General features: G+C 48.6%; 1 protein-coding gene across 1 annotated transcript in view; it reads left to right on the forward strand.

Annotated features, from left to right (window-relative positions):
- The first annotated feature begins 2852 nt into the window (after nt 1-2852).
- PLLP (plasmolipin) overlaps nt 2853-16659 on the forward strand; it is a 30482-nt gene continuing 16675 nt past the window's right edge. Inside the window, exon 1 of the mRNA XM_027516479.1 lies at nt 2853-3812. Within this exon, the coding sequence (XP_027372280.1) occupies nt 3678-3812 (135 nt within the window). The 5' untranslated portion in view covers nt 2853-3677. The remainder of the gene's footprint in view (nt 3813-16659) is intronic.

Consider the following 16659-nt stretch of genomic DNA (forward strand, 5'->3'; position numbering starts at 1 on the left):
GATTTAGGACCTAGGTGACCTGGTTCCAGGCTTCCCAGGTGGTAAAGAATTCACCTGCCAAGCAGAAGTCGCAAGAGACACAGATTTGATCCCTGGGTTGGAAGATCCCCTGGAAAAGGAAATGGTAACCCATTCAAGTATTCTTACCTGGGAAATCCCATGGACAGAGGAGTCTGGTGGGGTCAGGGGGTCTCAAAGAGTTGAACACAATTGGGCACCACCACTGACCTGGCTTTTGGCTGCCTCTTGAACTTCACCTCTCCCCAATCCCTTCATTTTATAAATTTATGTCCCCCCCTCAAAGATGCCAAAGTCTTTCCTGCCTCAGGACCTTTGCACCTATGGTAGTTTTCTGAGCCTAGAATGCTCTTTTTCTGTCTGATTCTTATGCATTCTTCAAGTCTCTGCCTAAGTGCTTACACTTTCCCTGACCCAGTTATTTAAATGACACCCCCAAATCTCTATTATTCTTTCCCAGGGCATCTTGATTTCTCTTGTAGTATTATCATCAAATTATCTATATATCTGTGGATTTGTATATCTCGAGACTGTCTCTCCCATCACATTCCCTGAGGGTAGAGTCTCTGCTTGGATGGCCCACAGCGCTGTTCTCAGTGCCTGCTGTTGTTCAGTGGCTCGGTCCTGTCCAACTCTTTGCGACTGCATGGACTGCAGCATGCCAGACTTCCTTGTCCTTCACCATCTCCCGGAGCTTGCTCAAACTCACGTCCGTTGAGTCAGTGATGCCATCCAACCATCTCACCCCCTGTTGTCCCCTTCTTCTGCCTTCAATCTTTGCCAGCATCCAGGTCTTTTCTAATGAGTCAGTTCTTCACATCAGGTGGCCAAATATCGGAGCTTCAGCTTCAGCATCAGTCCTTCCAGTGAATATTCAGGATTGATTTCCTTTAGGATTGACTGGTTTGGTCTCCTTGCAGTCCAAGGGACTCTCAAGAGTCTTCTCCAACACAATTCAGAAGCATCAATTCCTGGGCGCTCAGCCTTCTTTATGGTCCAACTCACATCCATACATGACTACTGGAAAAACCATCCCATTGACTAGATGGACCTTTGTTGGCAAAGTAATGTCTCTGCCTGGTGTACACCGAACATGTGCTCAGTGCTGGAATCCCCACAGCCTCTGCAATTATGCTCCATCCCCACCCCATGGACAACAGGCCCTGCACACAGTAGGGGCTTGATCAGAGTAGGGAGACTTTGTAGAATTACGGAAAACTTCCCTGGTGGCTAGTGGTAAAGAATCTGCCTGCCAATGTAAAAGACACAGGAGACGTGAGTGCTGTCGCTGGGTTGGGGAGATCCCATGGAGTAGGAAATGGCAACCCACTCCAGTATTCTTGCCTGGGAAATTCCATGGACAGAAGAGTCTGGGGGTTACAGTCCATGGGGCCGCAAAGAGTCGGACACGACTAAGCACGCACAAGACTAGACGGGTGCTCTAGATGATGTGTGGAGGTGGCCTTTCGAACAGGAGGAGGGGAACTCACCCTGGGAACAGAGAGACCCTCTCCTCCACAACCTCAGCTGGCTCCCTGTCCCCCTGTCCCAAGAACCCAGGGCTTCCTTGGCAAAAGTGGGGGCTCTGGGTGGGCGTCACATTCCAGTCTGGGGACAGGTTCCTTCCCACTTTTTCTGACCGGAGGCGAGTGAAATTGGTTTGGAAGAAAAGGTCGAAGAAAAAAAACACAACAGTACAGTGATTGAGTCTTGCTTGTTGCCATTTGAAAGGAATGAAAGTGGGATTAAGCAAAAACACAGAATCCAAACCAAAACCAAAACAAAAATACTCTACTGTTTTAGAATCTGCCTCGGAAACAATTGTCTTACTGTTTTCTGTGTCATCCTAAAATCAAGGGTTTGCTCGACAGCTTTGTTCTGCACTTGGCCTCGAGCAGTCTGCAGAGAGGCTGGGCTCTGGGTAACGATTTTGCTGTTACCAAGAAGCATTTCTCATTCCCTGAGTATCTACTGTCTGCATGGGGTGGAAAAGAGGGTCTCAGGTGCTTTGGGAAGGGGATTGGGGGGGGGGGTTGAATATCCAGTTGAGTAAATATCAAGTGTCACCTTCTCTGAGAGATTATCTTTGATTTCTTTTTGTTTTTTAAAATATCTGCTTATTCATTTGGGTGCACCAGGTCTTCGCTGCAGCAGGTGGGATATTCTATTTTCCTTGTGGCCTGTGGAATCTGTAGTTGCGGGATCTAGTTCCTTGACCAGAAATCAAACTCATGCCCCCTGCACTGGGAGCATGGAGTCTGAGCCACTGGACCACCAGGGAAATCTCCGAGAGGTCATCTTTGACTACTCTGTCTAAAATTTACCTCGTGGTCATCTCTGTCACACTCCTGTTTTACTTATGTATTTCTTTATGGGCCACACCACGTGATATCTGATTTCCCTGACCAGGGATAGAACCCATCCCATCTGTGAGAGCCCTGAGTCCTAACCACTGGACCGCCAACGAATTCCTGGTTGTTGTTGTTTTTAGTTATAGCACTTGTCACTATCTGAAGTTATTTTTTCTCTCCAGTTTATACTTGTCACCTCCAGTAGGAAGTGGGATCATAGAAGCCCTCGTGTGTTTTTTTGCTTGTGTATTCACATGGCCTGGGATAGGGTCTGACAATATAGTAAGGTCTCAACAATCTCTGGTGATGAATAAACGAAACAATTGTCTGTGCTGGTCTCTATAGCCTGAGGGGTGTGTGTGTGTGTGTGTGTGTGTGTGTGTGTGTGTGTGTTTGCGCGCGCGCAAGTGAGTTTCAGGGCGCAAGTGGAGCAAAGAAACTGTAACTTCAACATCATCTCCCGCTTTCTGACAACCTCCCCGCCCCACACCTAATGGCAAAAAACTTTCCGTGCAATATTTCATTCATTCTGCCGAAGGCTCTGTGAAGTGAGATTCATTCCTCTCCCTGTATTACAGACGAGGATACTGAGGCTCAACGATCTTCTAAGTTACCGCTCCATCAGTTCAGAAGAGAAGACCACATCAATTGAGTCATAAAAGCATCTCCTTCCACGCACTCCCACATTTCATCCAGACCCTCCCCTCATGGATGCTCGGTCATCTGGGACTCTTTGGGAGTCTCGACACAGCGATGACGATCCTGCTTTACGGGGAGACTTCAGAGAAGTGCAGGAGCTCGCCCAAGAGCACACAGCCCTAGAGAGACATCCAGGAGGGATGTGGGTAGCTTTGCAAGCCTCCGCCAGTTTATCCTGAGGCTCGGAAGCCAACGGCGAGGAGGGCGCGGAGCGATCAAAGCCGCCCCGAATGTGGGGGAAATTGCCAGCAGCCGGCTTTCCGGGGAGAGACAGGTGCAGATGTCCAGGCTGGTTCTGGTGGAGCCATCTCATTGACCGCGGCCTCACTTTCCGCGTCTGTAAAGAATTGGCGACTTCGTGTGCGGGTCGGAGCTGGACTGGCCGGCGGTGAGCGAAGGGTTAACGGGGCGGGTCTCGTGACGAGGGCCGGGCCGGGATTCCTGTAGCACCTGGCGGCTCGCGGCTCCCCGCCCAGACGCCGCGCGTAGCTCGGGGAGCCGCAGCGCCAGCGGGAGCCCCCCGGGGAGGAGCCGCGCAGAAGCCGGCACCTGCCGCGGGAGGGGCGGCGACGACGGCCGGAGCAACCTCGGGAGGCGAGCGGAGGCGCCATGGCAGAGTTCCCGTCCAAAGTGAACACGAGGACCAGCAGCCCGGCGCAGGGAGGCGGCGCAGTGGTGTCGACGCTGAGCCCGGACTTGGGGTTCGTGCGCTCCAGCCTCGGTGCGCTCATGCTCCTGCAGTTGGTGAGCGCGCTCGCGGGGCCTGGGCCCCGGGACCGGGTTAGGGTGGTGGTGTAGGGGGGTCCCGGCCGGGCCTGGAGGGGTCGGGGACTCCGGAGCTGCCTTTTTTCTTTGCTCCCCGCACACCCCCAACCTAGGCTCACACACGCCCCAGTGCGCCTTGCCTTCCTCGGGGGGCGCTTGTAGGACGGACGCTCCCAGGATCTCCTTGGTACCCTCTCACCGCGAGACGCCCTAGTTGCCGTCTCTTAGAGCACACGCAAGATGTACCAATGTCAGAGTGCCCATCACCAGCGCCCCATCATTCCGTCCCCGCTGGTCACCAAGAGGTCATCCACAGAAGCGCTCACAAACGCCACAATCACTGCGCGCGACTGTTTCTCCCGGACTCTGGCTCTCCCTTTGCCAGGACTATGCCCTTAGCCCTCCAGCACCGCCAGCCTGAGGCAAAGTCCGATCTCAGCTGATCCTCTGCCGAGCTCCGAGCTGCTCCCGGTGGCTGTACCCCAGAACACTCTTCGTCTAATCGAGCGGGCACGTCCGGGGGCAACACAGACCCTTCAGCGGGCCCTACGGGCCCCTGTGAGGGAGTCCGACCCATCTAGCTTTCACTGAGTAACCTGCCGCTTTCCGGCCGGTTTGGCCCCTGAGGGCCAAGATACCACGCCCAGCGTTGGGGGAGGGTTTGGTGGGAAGGCAGAGGCAGGCATCCTGTATCCAATACCCTCTGTAGACCCCTGCCGAGGCGGATCGATGGGCACACCCCTTTCGGCAGCAGTTTCAGGCTTGGAGGTGTTAGCTTCCCGCCCACCCCCGCCCCGCCCCGCAGTACCCTCTGGTGCCAGTCTGGGAGCTGGGTGGCTGCCCTGTAGGAGGGGCTTGTTGCGTTTTCAGGGGACTAGCGGGAAGATCGGAGAAGGCAATGGCACCCCACTCCAGTACTCTTGCCTGGAAAATCCCATGGACGGAAGAGCCTGGTAGGCTGCAGTCCATGAGGTCGCTAGGGTCGGACACGACTGAGCGACTTCCCTTTCACTTTTCTCTTCCTGCATTGGAGAAGGAAATGGCAACCCACTCCAGTGTTCTTGCCTGGAGAATCCCAAGGACGGGGTAGCCTGGTGGGCTTCTGTCTATGGGGTCGCACAGAGTCGGACACGACTGTAGTGACTTAGCAGCAGCAGCAGCAGCAAGAAGATGGAGGCGGGTCAAGATCCATCTTCCGTTAGGGCACCTTCTGCTGTCCCACTGCTCGGTCCTAGCAAGAATGCCAGGGGTCAGCACAGAAGGCAGGGGCCCAGATCAAGCTTCCCTCTTTACCCAGGTGATCACACTTCCTCCTGGACCAGTGCTATCTCTTTCAGTTCAGTTCAGTCACTCTGTCGTGTCCAACTCTTTGCGACCCCATGGACTGAAGCACCCAGGCTTCCCTGTCCATCATCAACTCCCTGAGCCAGCTCAAACTCACGTCTATCTAGTCGGATGGTTGGATGACATCCAACCATCTCATCCTCTGTCATCCCCTTCTCCTCCTTCCTTCAATCTCTCCCAGCATCAGGGTCTTTTCAAATGAGTCAGTCGTTCGCATCAGGTGGCCAAAGTATTGGAGTTTCAGCTTCAGCATCAGTCTTTCCAATAAATATTCAGGACTGATTTCCTTTAGGATTGACTGGTTTGATCTCCTTGCAGTCCAAGGGACTCTCAAGAGACTTCTCCAACACCACAATTCAAAAGCATCAATTCTTGGGCGCTCAGATTTCTTTATGGTCCAACTCTCACATCCATACATGACTACAGGAAAAACCATACTGTTGACTAGATGGACCTTTGTCAGCAAAATAATGTCTCTGCTTTTTAATAAGCTGTCTAGGTTGGTCATTGCTTTTCTTCTAAGGAGCAAGAGTCTTTTAGTTGCATGGCTGCAGTCACCATCTGCAGTGATTTTGGAGCCCCCAAAAATAAAGTCTGTCATTGTTTCCACTGTTTCCCCATCTATTTGCCATGAAGTGATGGGACCAGATGCCATGATCTTTGTTTTATAAAATGTTGAGTTTTTTTTTTCTTTAATGTGAATGTTTTAAGCCAAATTTTTCACTCTCCTCTTTCACTTTCATCAAGAGGCTCTTTAGTTCTTCTTCGCTTTCTGCCATAAGGGTGGTGTCATCTGCATATCTGAGGTTCTTGATATTTCTCCCAGCAATCTTGATTCCAGCTTGTGCTTCATTCAGCTGGCATTTAGCATGATGTACTCTGCATAGACGTTAAATGAGCAGGATGACAATATACAGCCTTGACGTACTCCTTTCCCAATTTGGAACCAGTCTGCTGTCCCATGTCCGGTTCTAACTGTTGCTTCTTGACCGAGATACGGATTTCTCAAGAGGCAGGCTAGGTGGTCTGGTATTCCCATCTCTTGAAGAATTTTCCAGTTTGTTGTGATCCACGCAAAGGCTTTGGCGTTGTCAGTAAAGCAGAAGTAGATGTTTTTCTGGAATTCTTTTGCGTTTTCTATGATCCAGAGGATGTTGACAATTTGATCTCTGCCTTTTCTAAATCCAGCTTGAATATCTGGAAGTTCTTGGTTCACATACTGTTGAAACCTTGCTTGGAGAATTTTCAGCATTACTGTGCAAGTGTGTGAGATGAGTGCGATTGATCTGTAGTTTGAACATTCTTTGGCATTGCCTTTCTTTGGGATTGGAGTGCAAACTGACCTTTTCCAGTACTATGGCCACTGCTGAGTTTTCCAAATTTGCTGGCATATTGAGTACAGCACTTTAACATCATCTTTTAGGATTTGAAATCGCTCAGCTGGAATTCTGTTACCTCCACTAGTCTTTTTTGTAGTGATGCTTCCTAAGTCCCACTTAACATTGGACTCCAGGATGTTTGGCTCTAGGTGAACGATCACACCAACATGGTTATCTGGGTCATGAAGATCTTTTTTGTATAGTTCTTCTGTGTATTCTTGCCACCTCTTCTTAATATCTTCTGCTTCTGTTAGGTCCATACCATTTCTGTCTTTTATTGTGCCCATCTTTGCATGAAAATTTCCCTTGGTAGCTCTAATTTTCTTGTTGAGATCTCTAGTCTTTCCCATTCTATTGTCTTCCTCTATTTCTTTTCATTGATCACTGAGGAAGGCTTTCTTATCTGTCCTTGGTATTCTTTGGAACTCTGCATTCAGATGGGTATAGCTTTCCTTTTCTCCTTTGCCTTTAGCTTCTCTTCTTTTCTCAGCTATTTGGAAGCCCTCGTCAGACAACCATTTTGCCTTTTTGCATTTCTTTTTCTTGGAGTTGGTCTTGATCACTGCCTCCTGTACAATGTCACGAACCTCCATCCATAGTTCTTCAGGCACTCTGTCAGATCTATTCCCTTGAATCTATTTGTCACTTCCACTTTGATTTAGGTCATACCTGAATGGTCTAGTGGTTTTCCTGAAGATGGAGAAGCCCTATACTGTCAGCAAAAACAAGACCACAAGATTGGGAGCTGACTGTGGCTGAGATCATGAACTCCTTATTGCTCTCTCTTTCAGAATTCCTCAGATCTCTTCCTGTGAGCCCTGTCCCCAACCTCACCCTCAGGGTTTCTTGGAGGGGCTTGTAGGTGTTTGTCCCCACCCCAGGAAAAAATGTAGAATTGGAATCTCAGTCACTACAGCCCAGAAATCTGCATTTTAAACTCCTCTGAGTTGTCTGGCAGATTCTCTGGGAAGGGAGGAGAAGGGGCAGAGGTTCCCCCAAATTTAAATCTGCTGGTAGGAAGGGCCTGTCTGGAGCGATGCTGAGTGCTAGGCTTCTGGCTGCTTGTGAAGGGAGCAGTTGCCAAGCATGAAGGAAGTCCCCGACCCAAGGGTGTGGAAGCGCAGAGGAGAGGGAGAATCAGTTCTGAGTTCAGGAAGGCTTGTGGAAGAAAGGTGGCTTTTGACATTGCCCTTTGGGCTTCCCTTGCAGCTTAGCTGGTAAAGAACCTGCTGGGTTTGATCCCTGGGTTGGAAAGATCCCCTGGAGAAGGGAAAGGCTACCCACTCCAGTATTCTGGCCTGTATAGTCCATGGGTTCGCAAAGAGTTGGACACCACTGAGCGACTTTCACTTCACTTCACTGATATCTGACTCAGAAGTAGGGAAAGGTCGCCTTCTAAAAGGGCAGGTGACCATGCAGGCCAAGGCTTAGGGCTGGGGAAGCTGAAGAGAAGTGGGGAGCAGGCTTCCCTGGTGACTCAGATGGTAAAGAATCTGCCTGCAATGCTGGAGACCCGGGTTCAATCCCTGGGTCAGGAAGATCTGGAGAAGGGAATGGCAACCCACTTCTGTATCCTTGCCCGGCAGATCCCATGGACAGAGGAGCTCTGTGGGCTACAGTCCATAGGGTCACAAATGGTCGGACATGACTGAGTGATTGAACACACATACACACATGGGGAGAGTAGCCAGCAGGTTGATTTAGCTGGTGGAGGGGAAGAAGTTGTCCTCTACCCATCGAGTTCTTCTGGCTGGTCTAAGAGTTAAACTGACATGAAAGAGATGAACATGAGAAAAATCAAACAAGGTTTAATGCTATGTACACATGGGAGAGACCCAGGAAAACTGAGAAGCTAAAAAAATGGCCAAAGCCCTCCCCTTAAATCCCATCTTCAGCTAAAGAAAAAGAGGATGTTGAGGATGTGAGGTCAGTAATGGGATGTGACCGGGAAAAGCACAAGAAACAAGGGTAAGGTTGTGCGGATTTAAGTCTTTGCTTTTTCCATAGATGTGTTTCTAGAGATTTGGTCAACCTCCTTTCCCTGCTACTGTGAGGGAGACATCCTTACAAATGTAAGTATTTCTTACAAAAGAGTAAGGAGCCTTCGTTTTCAGCTTTTCCCTTGCCTGCTTTTCTTAGCAAATAACCAGCTTAAAATTGATATGCCAGAAAGATGAGTTTTTGGATGGTAAATTTTGCTCTGCTACACCGGAGTTGAAGCACTTGTTTCTGGGTGGCCAGAAGCTGAGGGAGATAAGTGATGATGGTTTTCTGTTTGCATTCTTAGGGGGGTTGGAACCGCAGGGGGCTCTAAGCTGGGCTGAGGATGAGGAGGCCATAGGGTGGGTCCCCCAGGGTTCACTCTTGGTAGACAGGACCTGAGCATCAGCCCCTTTTGCATTTGAACAATGAGACTTGGAATAAGGGGAACTAGAGGAAGGGCCTAGTTCCCCTTATTCCAAGTCTCATTGTTCAAATGCAAAAGGGGGTGATGCTCAGGTCCTGTCTGGTGGGCTGGAGTCCATGGGGTCGCTAAGAGTCAGACACGACTGAGCAACTTCACTTTCACTCTTCACTTTCATGCATTGGAGAAGGAAATGGCAACCCACTCCAGTGTTCTTGCCTGGAGAATCCCAGGGACGGGAGAGCCTGGTGGGCTGCCGTCTATGGGGTCGCACAGAGTCGGACACAACTGATGCAACTTAGCAGCAGCAGCAGCGGAGGAGGGGCCTGCTGTGTCTGCAAGAACTGAAGTAGCTTCTGCTAGAGGAGGCTTGTGTCTCTTGATTTGGGGGTCCCTGTGGGCTTGGCACCCCACTCCAGTACTCTTGCCTGGAAAATCCCATGGATGGAGGAGCCTGGTAGGCTGCAGTCCATGGGGTCACTAAGAGTCGGACACGACTGAGCGACTTCACTTTCACTCTTCACTTTCATGCATTGGAGGAGGAAATGGCAACCCACTCCAGTGTTCTTGCCTGGAGAATCCCAGGGACGGCGGGGCCTGGTGGGCTGCCGTCTATGGGGTCGCACAGAGTCGGACACGACTGAAGCGACTTAGCAGCAGCAGCAGTGGGCTTAGCAGCCCAGTCCTGAGCAGCATTTGGCTCCCATCACACACAGATGTAGACAGAGGTGTCGATGGAATGTAGGACTGGCCCAGAGAGCTGTGGGGGAGCTTGGCACTTAGACTCCAGGGACTGGCTGTGAGTGGGATGGCCGTCCTTTGCCCTCCCTGCAGTGTTTCTGGAGCCCAGAGTGGGAGGATGAGAGTCTCCTATTGGAGTGCTGAAGACCTGCACCTTTTCGTGACTTCACCAATTGGCTTGTGGGAGAAGCTGCTTCCTGAACTGTTTCTCTGGCAGTGGACAGTTCCATGGGGTCTGAGACAAACGGGGCTCCACTCAACAGGCACCACGTCTGCTGGGCAGCCAGTGTGGCTCCCACCACTCAGATGCCAGCTAGGCTCCAGGCTCTTTGCTAAGAGCTTCATTTTCTTGTATATTCCTCCACTTTACAGGTGAGGAAACTGAGGCTCAGGGGTCAGTTCTTGGCCCAAGAGCTCATAGAGTGTTAGAGCTGGGATCAAAGGCCCCAGTGGCCTGACTTTTCTGACCTGCACTTAGTTATCACACTCAGCTGGGCTCCTCCCCAGCTGGACACTGGGTGTGGTGCTGTTGTGGGAGCAATGGAGACCCCAGGTCCAGTGCCTGCTCTCTGGAGCTCTTCGTCTCTGAGGGAGGTGCTCAAAGGATGAGCTTCCTATGGAGGGATCAGGTGGGCTGCCTGGAGGAGGCAGTACATGGGAAGGTATCAGACATCTGTGTTTCCCAAGATCTGGTGAAGGGTTCCAGATGTGGGAGGAGGAAGAGGGGCTGGGTAGGAAGACCCCAGCTTCTTGAGAAGGAGATGTGTTCTTTGTTTAGTATTAAATGTGTCCTGAAGAACCAACCTCAGTGGTCACTGATTGTCACTTCCCCCACCCCATCTAGCTTCAGAAATAATATGAAATGGGATATGATATTAAGTCACATATGACAGAAGAGTTAAAGTAATATATTTTTTAAAGTTGGTAGTGTGTGTGTGTGGAGATGGGGTAGGGGCTGACTTAAAGAGAGCTGAGAAGAATCTAGACTCCGTCACAAATTTAAGGCTGTTGATTCTTTGTTGAGTTTCCTAGCAGCCTAGGTAAAAAAGGGAAGCATGAATTTATACAGATAGCATCTAAAAAGGAAGAAAAATAAAAAAGGAAGCAGGCATGCCTGGTCTAGAGATAACTCTTGGTCTTAAAAACCTGGAAGCTTTGATGCTGCAGATCTTTGTGTGGCTAGTGGGTGGAGGAACTTTGTGGAAGCTGTGGTTAACTTGGCTGATCCCAGAGACTTATATAGAATAAGTATAAAGTGAAGTGCACATTTCTTCTTCTTCTTTTTTTTTTTTTAATCTTCCCCCAGCCCCGGGGAGAAAGGTGATCTCCTGGGTTTGCATGCATGTATGCTAAATTGCTTCAGCTGTGTCTAACTTTTTGTAACCCTATGAACTGTAGCCCGCCAGGCTCCTCTGTCTATGGCATTCTCCAGGCAAGAATACTGGAGTGGGTTACGATTGCCTCCTGCGATCTTCCCGACCCAGCAATCAAACCCATGTCTTTTATGTCTCCCGCATTGGCAATCAGGGTCTTTATCACTGGTGCCACCTGGGAAGCCCCACGTGGGTTTACTGATGAAGGAACAGACTTAGAGAGGTTGAGGAACTAGTACAAGGGCAGTCAGAAGGCTTGGGACAGAGAAGCCCTATGAATGGTCTGTGACAGTAGGGCCATTTGTGTTTAGAAGCTTCTATCCTATCCTTGGGGCTTCCCCAGTGGCTCAGCGGTAAAGAATCCACCTGCAATGCAGAGATGCAGGAGACGTGGGTTCAATCCCTGGGTCGGAAAAGACCCCTGGAGGAGGAAATGGCAATCCTCTCCAATATTCTTGCCCAGAGAATCCCATGGACAGAAGGGCCTGGTGGGCTCCAGTTCATAGGGTCACGAAGAATGGGACATGATGACTGAGTGACTGAACACACACACAATTCCCAGTTAGCAGTTGAACAAACACATTGGAAGCTTCACTTGCCACTTGATGACAGTGATCCATGGGCGGTAGTGAGAGGATTGGTGGAAGCAGAGAAGTTTGGTTTCAAATCCTGGCTCTGTGATCTTGGACAAGTTCCCTAATATCCCTGAGCCTCAGTTTCCTTGTCTGTGAAATGGTGATGGTGAGATTTTGGGGAAGGTGGAAGCTGATGCCTGCAGAGGGCTTAGCACAGTGTGTGTGAGAATGAAGGGAAATTATTAGGATTCACAGGGTCATAGAAATCTAGGGCTCTTACGCTTGCTCCCAAAGGTCCCCAGGTGTCTCCTCAGCAAGAGCTTGTAGGCTCCCAGGGACAGGGAGCTCAGTCTCTCTAAAGGATGCCTGCTGCATCCTTGCACGCCTGGGAGTGTGAGAAAGTCCTTCCTCTTGGTAACCTGGGTCTCTCTCCAGCCCCACAAGGCATGGCAGCTCCTCTCCAGGTTGGAGGCAGGACAGGACCTGAAAGTCAGCTCTTTAGCCTGGTGAGACAATGTTGTTGAGGTCTGAGAGGTGCGAGCAGAGGTTGGCCATATTGGGATCTCAGTGTTGGGGACTCACAGGGTTTTCCTTAGCATTGAATTTTGTGGGTTCCATCTCCCTAGGGCAGCATTCCTGATGCTGCACGCTCCCCACCTTCATGCTCCACTGTAGGGAGCACAGCAGTGCCTGTATTGTTAGCTCGGCCTACATGCCCCACTTGTGGTTGGGGGATTCTCAAATGTTTGGAGTCAATTTGTAGTTATATAACCAATATATGGACACGTTCTCCTTAAAAAGCAAAAACCTATTACAGATAAGACTAAAATTATCCTTGGATCCCCTGCCTGTCTCCCCAAGGGAACTGCTGTACTGGGGTGTTTCTATTTCTTTTTCCCATGCATTTGAAAAAACACTGATGGCTTAATTCTGTATCCTTTGTTCAGTTACTTGTCTTATAACCGCTGCACCTGCATCTCTTCGAGCTGTCTCTCTCCTTCTTAACCGTTCAGGCTATTCCAGAATGTCGCTGGTTGGACCCGAGTTCATTTAGCCGTTTTTCTATGGATGGGCCTGGTTTTTGTTTTGTTTTGTTTTTTATTTTGGGCTTCCCTTGTGACTCAGCTGGTAAAGACTCCGCCTGCAATTCGGGAGACCTGGGTTCGATCCCTGGGTTGGGAAGATCCCCTGGAGAAGGGAAAGGCTACTCACTCCAGTATTCTGGCCTAGAGAATTCCATGGACTGTATGGAGTTGCAAGCGTCAGACACAACTGAGTGACTTTCACTTCACTTTTTTTATTCTTTGTTTTTTAAAAACTTTTAATTTTGTTTGGGGTGTAGCCAAGTAGCAATGTTGTGATAGTTTCGAACAGGGAAGGGACCCAGCCATACGTATACATGTATCCATTCTCCCCCAAAGTCCCCTCCCATCCAGGCTGCCACATAACATTATATAGCATAACAGTGCTGTACAGTAGGTTCTTGTTGGTTATCCATTTTATATGTAGCACTGTGTAAATGTTGATGGGCCAGTTTTTTTTTTTTAATGCTTTTATTCTTTTAAAAATATATACAGACATATAGCAAAAACATTTCAGCAGTCCAGAGGGCTATTAATGAATACAAAGGGTTATCAATGAATATATAATCTCTCATCCTGGTTGGGTCACTGCCTACACCCCCATCCCTGGCCCTTGCTGGAGGCATTATGAGAGTGACATTCCAGGGTGGGTCAGTGGGTTATTTACACAAAATACAGGTAGCTCTGCCCCACCTGTGCCCTTCCAGTCTTTCCCTCCTGGCAATACACCTAGGGATGTCCTGTATCATTGCACAGAGAACTACATGTATCTTTCTTTTTTAATCCTTTCTTTTCTTAATTTCTTTAATAGATAATATATTATCAACAGTCCAGAATAAAATAGAATGGTAAGAGCACCATGAGCAATCTCTGTGCCCTTTGGTTAGAGTTGACTGCCCCCATGCCCACTCTGTTCTATTTCCTGTGTATACCCCAACCTCTCCCCACTTTACCCCAGAGCTATCATCTAACCAGGTGGTGCAGTGGTAAAGAATCTGCCAGCCACTGCAGGAGACTTGGATTCGATCCCTGGAGAAGGAAATGACAACCCACTCCAGTACTCTTGCCTGGAAAATCCGATGGACAGAGGGCCATAGTAGGCTACAGTCCATGGGGTTGCAAAGAGTCAGACACGACTGAGCGACTTCACTTCACTTCACTTCCTCCCTATAACCCTTACAAGTGCTGACCCTTTATTCCCAACTTATAACTAGACCAATTCCAGCTCATCCTCAACACCATTGAGGACATCTTTGTGCCATTTCTTTGCAACGACTTTGGGGCACTACAACCATTTGGGAAACTATCTTGGAAGGGATGGGATCTAAAATTCTAAGTGTAAATCTTGATCAAATTGTGTGGTGGATTTTAACTTAAGGGTAAACTTTTGGATAGGATGGGAGTTAGAGACATTATCTCAATTTGGATCTGTAACGGGTCAGGCGGCATCAGTCCCAACCAATACCCTCCTGGGTCTTATCGTCCAGGATTGGGAAAGATTCAGACTACTGGGATTAAAAACAAAGAAACTTGTTAGGCTATGTAATCATGTTTGGCCACGGCATGAGCTAGGAAGCCAAGAAAAGTGAAAAAAGTGAAAGTGAAGTCGCTCAGTCGTGTCCGACTCTTTGTGACCCCGTGGACTGTCGCCTAAAAGACTCCTCCGTCCATGGGATTTTCCAGGCAAGAGTACTGGAGTGGGTTGCCATTTCCTTCTCCAGGAGATCTTCCTGACCCAGGGATTGAACCCTGCTCTCCCACATTGTAGGCAGACACTTTACTGTCTGAGCCAGAAACTAAGAAAAGCGGCCATTAAATGGATCTCTGAGTTATGATACTATAGTGCAGCTAGATTTATATTGTAGAAGGAAATTTAAATGGAGTGAGCTTCCATATGTTCAAATTTTCATGGCCTTGTATTTATACTGCTGCTGCTAAGTCGCTTCAGTCATGTCTGACTCTGTGCGACCCCATAGTCGGCAGCCCACCAGGCTCCGCTGTCCTTGGGATTCTCCAGGCATGAATGCTGGAGTGGGTTTCCATTTCCTTCTCCAGTGCATGAAAGTGAAAAGTGAAAGTGAAGTCGCTCAGTCGTGTCCAACTCTTCGCAACCCCATGAACTTCAGCCTACCAGGCTCCTCTGTCCATGGGATTTTCCAGGCAAGAGTACTGGATTGGGTTGCCATTGCCTTCTCACTGTATTTATACAATGAGACCCAAAAGGAATTTAAGGTGCATGTAGTTCAAAGGGATAATTATAGTAAGGAGACAGAAGACATTTTAACTGATCTACCGTATGGAGCCATCCAAAGGTTAAATCCTCTGCAAGGAGGAGCCAGAGCTACTCCTTGCCTACTGGGAGGAACCGTTACCTCAGGGGAAGACACAGCTAGGGCTGAAAAGAGGCCCCACCCATATTCAGGAACTTGTTTGTACCCTGAGTTACCCAAGTTCAGTTCAGTAGCTCAGTCATGTCTGACTCTTTGCAACCCCTTGGACTGCAGCATGCCAGACTTCCATGTCCATCACCAACTCCTGGAGCCTACTCAAACTCAGGTCCATTGAGTCAGTGATGCCATCCAATCATCTCATCCTGTCTAACCCTGCTTCTCCTGCCTTCAGTCTTTCCCAGCATCAGGGTCTTTTCCAGGGAGTCAGTTATTCACATCAGGTGTCCAAAGTATTGGAGTTTCACCTTCAGCATCAGTCCTTCCAATGAATATTCAGGACTGATCTCCTTTAGGATAGACTGGTTGGATCTCCTTGCAGTCCAAGGAACTCTAAGAGTCTACTCCAATACCACAGTTCAAAAGCAACAATTCTTTGGTGCTCAGCCTTCTTTATGGTCCAATTCTCACATCCATACATGACTACTGGAAAAATCATAGCTTTGAGTAGACCTTTGTTGGCAAAGTAATGTCTCTGCTTTTTTATATGATTGTCATAGATATTTTTTTATAGGTTTGTCATAGCTTTTCTTCCAAGGAGCAAGAGTCTTTTAGTTTCGTGGCTGCAATCACCATCTGCAGTGATTTTGGAGCCCAATAAAATAGTCTCTCACTGTTTCCATTGTTTCCCCATCTATTTGCCATGAAGTGATGGGACCAGATGCCATGATCTTCGTTTTTTGGAATATTGAGTTTCAGGTCAGATTTTTCACTCTCCTCTTTCACTTTCATCAAAAGGCTCCTCAGTTCCTCTTTGCTTTCTGCCATAAGGGTGGTATCATCTGCATATCTGAGGTTATTGATATTTCTCCTGGCAATCTTGATTTCAGCTTGTGCTTCATCCATTCCAGCATTTTGCATAATGGACTCTGTATTTAAGTTAAATAAGCAGGGTGACAGTATACATCCTTGACATACTCCTTTTCCAATTTGTAATCAGCCCATTGTTCTATGTCTGGTTCTAACTGTTGCTTCTTGGCCTGGATACAGATTTCTCAGGAGGCAGGTAAGGTGGTCTGGTAATCCCATCTCTTGAAGAATTTTCAACAGTTTTTTGTTTGTTGTGATCCACACAGTCAAAGGCTTTGGCGTAGTCAATAAAGCAGTAGTAGATGTTTTTCTGGAATTCACTTGCTTTTTCTGTGATCCAACAGATGTTGGCAATTTGATCTCTGGTTCCTCTGCCTTTTCTAAATCCAGCTTTAACATCTGGAAGTTCTCAGTTCACGTACTGTTGAATCTCACTTGGAGAATTTTGAGCATTACTTTGCTAGTATGTGAGATGAGTGCCATTGTGCGGTAGTTTAAACATTCTTTGGCATTGACTTTCTTTGGGATTGGAATGAAAACTGACCTTTTCAGCTAGCACTGTCAATGATATAAGTTACCAACGAATGCCCCTACAGTTTTGCCTCTGAGAGAAGTTCCTGATGGAAATTGAGGAACAATATGTGTCTATGTACCTTTCTCAATGTCTGATC

This window comes from Bos indicus x Bos taurus, chromosome 18, assembly GCF_003369695.1.
Source record: "Bos indicus x Bos taurus breed Angus x Brahman F1 hybrid chromosome 18, Bos_hybrid_MaternalHap_v2.0, whole genome shotgun sequence".
Taxonomy (NCBI): Eukaryota; Metazoa; Chordata; class Mammalia; order Artiodactyla; family Bovidae; genus Bos; species Bos indicus x Bos taurus.